Source organism: Carettochelys insculpta, chromosome 11 (genome assembly GCF_033958435.1).
Source record: "Carettochelys insculpta isolate YL-2023 chromosome 11, ASM3395843v1, whole genome shotgun sequence".
In the NCBI taxonomy this organism is placed as follows: Eukaryota; Metazoa; Chordata; order Testudines; family Carettochelyidae; genus Carettochelys; species Carettochelys insculpta.
Genome location: NC_134147.1, coordinates 16,531,650 through 16,539,292, shown reverse-complemented (window position 1 = coordinate 16,539,292; position 7,643 = coordinate 16,531,650). Strand labels below are relative to the sequence as shown.

Genomic DNA, 7,643 nt, shown 5'->3' with positions numbered 1-7,643 from the left:
GCTCCAAGGGCCTTGGAATCGGCTTGAGAAGCTGTTACGTCCCATCGCTTGAGAGCTGGTGATGGCCCCCCAGGGCCGTGTTGGGGAAACAGCCCCTGTCCAGACAGGGTCCCTGCCCTAGGGGGAGGCTGCATAGCACCCGGGGCTGTGTGGATGTCTCTGTCACACCAGGGTGGGAGGCAGCTTCTCACCATTGCCTGTGAGTCAGGAGCCAGATGCTGGGGGGTTCTCTTCCCCTCGCTTGCTGCAGTCTGTGTCCTGGTCCTGCCAGCTGCTATGTGTGAGGCTCTGCCCCACTCCCCTGCGCAGGCCCGGAGCCGGGGGGCATGCTAGGTCGGGCAGGACCCCAAGTGCTCGAGCTGCATGGGACCAAACAGAAGGCGAAGGGTGACTGGATCTGAGTGCAGAAGGGCCAGAGGGGCTCTCAGGCTTGCCAGTGAGCGCCTGCCGGGGGAACAGGGCGGGAGGGTGCCCAGGAGGGGCGACCCATAAGGCAGAGGCTTGGCTGAATGGCGTCGCAGCTCCAGAGGCGAGTGTCCTAGCAGAGCTGCTCTAGGGTCTGTCCGGCCTGTCACGCAGGAGGCCAAACTAGATGAGCCTATGGTCCGTCTGGCTCCAGGCAGTGCTGGGCCAGCGCAGAGCTGACCGTCTCCAGCGAACATCCAGCCTAGGGCAGGGCAGGGCAGGGCAGGGCAGGAGGGACGGGGGTCGCAGGGTCCAGGGCAGCTGAGGTGCGGCGGAGTCTTTCCGGGGCCACGTCACACCGGACAGGTTCAGCGATGGGCCTGTGGCCATGCCTGGGAACAAGTCTGTTTCCCAGCCCTGGAGGGACTCCAGCTGTGCGGTGGCCTCAGCCCCGGCCCAGTGGGGACCATACTTCCAACTTGCCCCAGTCCTGGCCACGCACGAAGCGCCCAGGGCGAGCACACAAGATGCAGTGGTGCGAGTTGCTTTGGGACAGCAATGGGGCAGGAGGAGCCTGGCACTGTGGGCTCAGGGCGCCAACGTCCCCAGCCCAGAGTCCTGTCCTGAGCACCTGCCCCATTCTGGCTCACGGAGGGCGGGGGGGGGGGATGAGGCCGCCCCCTTCATGCTCGGCCTCGGAACCCCAGCGGCTACGAGCCAGGCACTGCGGGGAGCAGAGGAGGAGCTGGGCTCAAGTCAGGGCTTGGCCACGTCTGTCTGGTGCCGTCCTCGCTGGCCCCGGCCCCTGTGATAGCTGTCAGGGGTCTCTGGAGCTGGGGGGTCTCCATGAGCCCTGCTGGAGGGAGAAGGGATCCTGGCAACCCCAGGTGCCCTGGGCGAGCCCTGCCTGGCGGTGCTGGTGTTTGTTCCAGGGCAGGGTGGGGAGCTGGGGCAAGCAGGGTGTGCCACCCCCCGACAGGCTGTGAGGTTGCGCTGGAGGGCCAGGAGTCAGGCCTGGTCTGCAGCCCTACTGGGCTCCCCCAGCTTCCCCTCTGTGGGGACCTGCTCCCCCCACGCAGGGAAGGGTGACAGCTTTCTGGCCCGCAGCTGAGCCTGGCAGGCAGGACTCCCAGGTCCAGCCCTGAGTGAGTGGGGCGTGGAGCCTAGTGGTTAGCGCAGGGAGGGGGCGTGGGTGCTAGTCGTGCCCGACAACATGAGCCGCTAGCAGATCCCCTCCCCCCCCGCCCACTGGCACTGCCGGAGCCCCGTGTCGCCCTGTGTGTGTGTGTGTGTGTGTGTGTGTGTGTGTACGGGCCTGCCCCCCGCCCCCCCCCACACAGGATATTGGGCTGGGAAGGCGCGCGGCGCAGGCACCTGCGTTCCGTTTGTTCGCTCGCTCGCGCTGGGAGATAAGCAGGCGTCGGAGCCGCCGCGCTGACAGGAAGCGGGAGGGGGGGGGTCTCTGCGGGACCAGCACAATGCGCCGCAACCGTGCACTGAGCCCTCTGCGAACAGCCAGGGACCCGGGCGGGCGGCAGCCGAGAGTCTGTGGGTACCGTGGGGGAGGGGAGCCGGGATTCCTGGGCTCTCGCCCCGTCAGCTGGCGCGGGCGCAGGGAGTTACGGGACGCCCGGACTCCTGGGTTCACGCCCAGCTTCGGGAGGGGTGTGGGGTCTGCTGGGTTCGCGCTGAAGGGGCCGGCCGGAGCACAGGGATGGATACACAGAGGTGGGAGTGGCTGGCTGGTGACCCGGCGCAAGGCTCTGTGCCTCAGTTTCCCCCTCTGTAAAATTGGGACGATGACGGCTGAGCTCTCTTCCCAGCGCTGGGTGGGGAGAGGGGCCTAGTGGCTAAAGCCGCTGGCCCCGGGGGGGGGAGGCGGGGGGGGTGGGGTTTGCAGGCTGGGGCTGATCCCAGCTCCAGCAGTCGAGTGCCCATTTGGCTTAGCAACAGCCCTTGGCTGCAAAGCGCCGCTCTGGGTGCGCTGCTCCCCTCACCTCTCTGCGTCTCTTTCAGCTCCCTATGGGACTCAGCGCCACAGGGATGGAGCCGGAGATGAGCACCTACAGCCCCTTCTATCCCCCTTGCAGCATGGAGGCGGGCGAGCCTGCCAACACCCAGGGGTCGTACGTGGCCCTGGGCCAGCCCAGCTGGAGCTTGGAGGGGAACCCAGCCCGGCAGGGCCAGCTGCCCAGGCCAGCCGGGGGTTCCTATGGGCTTTGGCCCCAGAGGATTGAGCCAGCCCCCCGCAGGCTGGACCCCTTTGCCCAAGCCTTCCCCAACCCACCTTTCGGGAACCCCTGGGTACTGGGGACCCAGGCAGCCCGGAGCCAGGGCTGCAGCCTGCAGGAGATACTAGCCCAGCACTCCCCTGCCACCCCCCAGGAGGGGTACCCCCCCGGCAGCCCCCTGCTGCCGCAACTCCTTGGCAGCCAGCTGGAGGGCTCTGGGCCCCCTCTGCCTTACTGCAGCCTCCCAGCCAGGCAGGTGCAGGGCAGAGGTGGCTACGGGCAGGCGCACAGGGACGCCCCCCTGCCGTGCTTCTACCAGGAGAACCAGCCTGCTAACTGCAGCCCCCCGGGAGGCTGCCCGGGGCCCGGTGAGTGACAGGTGGGGAACGGGGGCTGGCTGCGGGTGGTCCGTGGGGAGGTTATGGGACATGGGGATGAGCCCAGGGCTGGGGGGAGGCTGTGTGGTACAGAGGGGGCAAGTGTGGATGGAGGCCTCCAGCTGGCAGAGGGGAGGTATCCCTGTGAGGGGTGGTTGCAGGGCTGTGGGGCTGGAAGGAGGCCCCCTGGCTCTGAGTGGGGCATGGGGCGTGGGGCAGGAGGGGTCGAGCTGGGGGTTACAGGATAGACCAGGGAGGGCCACAGCTTGGCGGGGAGGCTGCTGGGGTGGTGGTGGGGACCCCGGCTCTTTACTGTGGCAGTCTAACCTCCGTCCGTGTGCACCAGCTCCCCAGGGGCTCACAGGCCCTGAGCTGTACCCTGGACTCCTGGGGGCCCCAGACTGGCCGCCTGATGCTACTCCCAGCCTCTGCTGCTACCAGGTGGGTTTGCATGCAGGGCGGTGGGGAGAAGTGCGTGCATGGGGGTGCTCCTGGTCTTAGGACCACGCTGCCGAGGAGGGGCGCTGGTGGAGAACTTCCCCCAGAGTGACTGTGAGAACAGTGGTGTCTAGGGGTTAGCTGGGGGCTGGTCCTGAGAGCCAGGACTCCAGGGTTCTCACTCCCAGCACTGAGCCCATCATCCCCGACAGGACACTGAGTGCGACTGCAAGGGGCTGGAGTATCTCCCTGCTGGTTTTGCCCCATGGCCGGAAGCCTCCCCTGGAGAGCCACAGTCCGAAGTCTCTGCTGCCAGGCTGGGACGTGAGCAGAGCTCCTCGCCAGCAGGCTGCACTGCCGGCCCCCAGGTGAGAGTGGGATGCTGGGGCTGCCTTGTGGGAGGGGCGATGGATTCAGGGGAGTCAACACGGGGAACCACCCCCCAGACTCAGTGACATGGCCCTCTCCCTGCAAAGACCACTCCCTTGGGGGGGGCGCGGATGGGCTAATGCTAACCCGAGGCCGAGGGGTGCCAGGGAAGGGAAGGAGGGGCTGGTGGGGAAAGGGCTTGGGGCTTGTAGTCTTGTTAATGCGTCTGGAGTGGCCTGGAGTCTCCAGGAGTGTTGTGTGGTTAAATCCCCAACATGACATCCAACTCAGACTGGTAGCCCGAGCACTGGTTAGCCTGGATTTGCCCAGCACAGGGGGAAGGTTGCTAGGAGTCCTGCCCCCCAGCTGGGGTGCCAGTGCTGGGGGGGACCACAATACCCCATTCCCCTCACTGTCCCCACCATGGGCTCAGCCCTTGCAGCCTCTGACCCCCCTCTCCTCCCACCAGGTTTCTGGGAACTCGTTGGCCTGCAGCTACCGGGGTACCCCGTATTGGAGCCGGCTGCTCCAGGCCAGGGATCCCCCCCACTACACTCCGCCCCCCATGCTCAACCCGCTGCGCCGAGGCACAGGGCTGTTTGCAGAGCTGGGCACCTCGCTGGGTGGTAAGTGCCAAGCCAGAGCAGCTCCCGCCTTCCAACGCCGGCTCGTGGGGTGTGACGTTGCCTGGGCGCCAGGATGCCTGGGTTCCACTCCTGCTGTGGCAAGTGTTGCAAAGGGCGGTGGGTGTGAGGTGGGTGCGCTGGCCCATGGGGCGTATGGGGCGCAAGTCCCCCAAGGTTTGTCTGGTGGCTACAGAGCGACGGGGGGTCCCGCAGGGCCCTGGGAGATGCGGGGTGGAGGGAGATCTGTCTCAGGGCAGGCTGGGGGGCTCTGCACCAGGGACCTTCACTGCTGGGCTCCTTCCTCCACAGGTGGCAGCCCCAACCCCCTCCAGCAACTGGACACCCCGTAAGTCCTGCCCGTGGGGGCGGGAGGGCGCCTAAGTGACAGCCCCCGGGTCACAGGCGTGGGCCATATGTCCCGGGGGGGGGGCGGAGGGAGGGGCCAGGCTGGGAGGGGCTCCTGCCTCCAGGTGAGGTCCCCTCACTTGCCCCTTCCCCCCTCCGCAGGCAGATAAACGTGGGCCCCGCGTTCCAGCCGGCGCTGCCCGTGCTGCGGGACCCCCAGCTGGCTCGGCTGGACCCCCCGCGGGCTGACCTGGCCTGGAGGCCCTGGCCCGGGCTGGAGCAGGATGCAGAGACCCAGCGCCAAGGTGAGCGGCAGCACTGGAGGGGAGGGGGTGGGCCGCCCACAGGCCACGCCCACATGTCGCCTCCGGGGGGGCGGGGAGGGGCGGGCAGCAGGACACGCCTGCTCCGCTGGGACCCCACCGCCCTGGCTGGCAGTCCCGCCTCTGCGGGGGACGCGGCGGCTCTGCCGGTGACACAACCCCTCGCCCAGGCGGGTGCGGCGGAGGGTGCACTGCGGGGCCCCATCGAGGGGGGGTCCCTGGGCTGCTGTCTGGGTGCCGTGAGGGCGCGCACAGGCCATGGGGCAGGCCCGTGGCCCTGCCGGGGGACGGCCGCTGTTTGGCTGCAGGGCAGAAGTCCCTCTCAGCGGGGCGGGCGTTTAAGAAGCCTCAGGCAGGGGTTCAGGGCTGCTGTATCCAGGGACGAGGCCTGTGGCTCCTAGCCACGGTAGCTCCCTGAGGTGTGCTCCTGGGGCCCCAGCAGGGAGCCACCCGGGCCTGGGGAGAACCCTGCTTGTCCTGCCCCAGCAGTAGGGGTGGGTTAAGAAAGGAGCTTTTGGGGGTGCAGCCCTAACCCCCCCACCTCCGATGGCTCATCCGCTGGGTCAGTGCCCTGCCCCCAACCGGTATGCCCATGAATCCCCCCGCCCCAAGTGGAATGAATTTTCTTATATGCACCAGTGGGGGGAAGGTGGCGCCCGTCACCTCCTCCTTACACATCACCTCAACTCACCGCACCGGGGAGAGAAAAGGAGCAGGGACGCTGGTGCAGCGCGGGGGCTGGAGGGTCCCCCGGGCCCAGCTGATGGCTGCTCTCTGCTTGCAGTGGAGACACTGCTGGATGTGGCTTGCTCCAGCGCCCTCCCTGGGGGTGGCACCAACCAGGAGCTGGCACTGCACTGCCTGTGCCACGCTGGCGGGAACGTCGTGGTAAGAGACCCCCCCCACCATGGGCAGTAGCGGTGTCTGGCCAGAGGCCTGGCTGGCGCTGGCAGGGGAGCCCCCGCCCAAGGGAAGGGTCAGGGCAGCTTCCCCCTCTCAGCTTCACTCTCCCTCAGGTTGCCTTGGAGACTCTGCTGCTGCAAACCCCCCTGTGGCCCAAATCCCACCCTCTGGCCACTTACCACTACACAGGTACGGGGGGTAAGCTAGCAGCAGCTGGGCCAGGGGGCAGGGGGACAATGGGCAGGACAGGACGGAAGCGGGGGGGCCCGTTTAGGAGCAGGGCGGCACTGGAACAATCTCTGTAGCAGAGCTGAGAGCCCCTGAACTAAACTAACCCCCTGGAACCCTGTGGGGCAGTGGGGGGACTGCAGCCCCAGCACCTCTAGCTCCAGCCCCTGGGCTGGGAGCAGCAGGAGCTGACAGGAGCACTGGGAAGAGCAGGGCAGGGGCTATGAGGGGGTGAGCTGGGGCCCAGGCGGTGGCAAGGAGGGGAGAACGTCCTGGCTCAGGTTCCTCTCCATCCCACAGGCAGTGACGTGTGGAGCCCCCATGAGCGCCGCCTCTTCTCCAAAGCCTTCGCCCTGCACAGGAAGGACTTTGCTCAGATCCAGCGGGCGGTGAGAGCAGCTCCAGCCTCTCCCAGCTGGTGGGAGGGGGGATAGACCCCCTGCCCCCACCTCTCCCAGCCTGGCTGGGGGTGCTGGCTGACTTAGCTCTCCCTGGCCCCCAGGTGCCCTCCAAGCAGCTGGCCCAGTGTGTGGAGTTCTATTACCTGCACAAGAGCCGGCTGCGGCGCAGTCACAGACGCAGCGATGCAGGGCCGGAGATGGGCGCCAGCGTGGGCAGGGCTGGCCCGGGGCAGGTATGTGAGAGCTCAGGGACTGCGGGAGGGAGAGTCCCTGCCCAGACACGCAAGCAGCTGCGTCTGCAGCCCTTGTGTGCAGGGGGGCATCTGTGAAGGACAGTGTCTCCCCATTTCTCTTTTCTCAGCCCCCACCTCCCCTGGAAGTGCCTCAGGACTCGCCTCCCGGCGCCAGCTTCCCCTGCAAACGCTGCGGCAAGTAAGTGGCTTGAAGTTGTTGGCTCTGCACCCAGCAGAGAGGCAGGGGCCAGGCTCCAAGTGAGAGCGACCCTCAGGCCGCCGGGTGCTGGGGAGAAGCAACTGGGAGGCTGACAGCGCCTCCCTCCGGGCACCTCACAGCCCCCCTTCCTGTCCCCAGGATGTTCCACAAGATCAAGAGCCGGAACGCCCACATGAAGATCCATCGGCAACAGGACGACTGGGAGGGGCAGGGGGGGCTGGAACCTGGAGCTCTCCCTGCCCCGCATGGCGGGTGCCCCCCTTGGGCTAACACAGAGCCGCCCAAGCCTGCTGCTGAGGCCCTGACCTGCCCTGGGCTGGGGCTCCTCTATGGAAGGGATATGGAGCAGCTCTTCATGTGAGGGGAGACAGGAGCCACCAGAGCCTGGCCTGAAGGGCCCTATGCTCCATGAGATGGCCCCACTGGGGCCAGGGGTCTGTGGTCTCTCCAGGAGGTGCCCAGCATTACAGGAAGCCCCTGCCACATGCCCTAGGCCTGGGCAGCTCCGACCCCACCTGCAGGGCATAACCACCAGGGAGCGTGG

The 7,643-nt window shown here is 67.5% G+C and overlaps 1 protein-coding gene across 1 annotated transcript; it reads left to right on the top strand.

Annotated features, from left to right (window-relative positions):
* Positions 1-2,204: 2,204 nt before the first annotated feature.
* LOC142019271 (uncharacterized) lies at positions 2,205-7,533 on the top strand. Its single transcript, XM_075005905.1, has 13 exons — positions 2,205-2,234; positions 2,422-3,004; positions 3,360-3,454; positions 3,664-3,819; positions 4,290-4,446; positions 4,756-4,792; positions 4,954-5,096; positions 5,899-6,002; positions 6,131-6,206; positions 6,546-6,634; positions 6,748-6,879; positions 7,008-7,078; positions 7,238-7,533. The coding sequence occupies exons 1-13, from the start codon at positions 2,205-2,207 to the stop codon at positions 7,458-7,460; spliced, it is 1,896 nt and encodes a 631-aa protein (XP_074862006.1). The 3' UTR covers positions 7,461-7,533.
* Positions 7,534-7,643: the final 110 nt, after the last annotated feature.

Coding starts and splice junctions, on each gene's coding strand:
- LOC142019271 (XM_075005905.1), top strand. CDS start 2,205: ATGACGGCTGAGCTCTCTTCCCAGCGCTGG. Junction 3,005..3,359: donor GGGAGGCTGCCCGGGGCCCG/GTGAGTGACAGG, acceptor CGTGTGCACCAG/CTCCCCAGGGGCTCACAGGC. Junction 6,635..6,747: donor TTGCTCAGATCCAGCGGGCG/GTGAGAGCAGCT, acceptor CCTGGCCCCCAG/GTGCCCTCCAAGCAGCTGGC.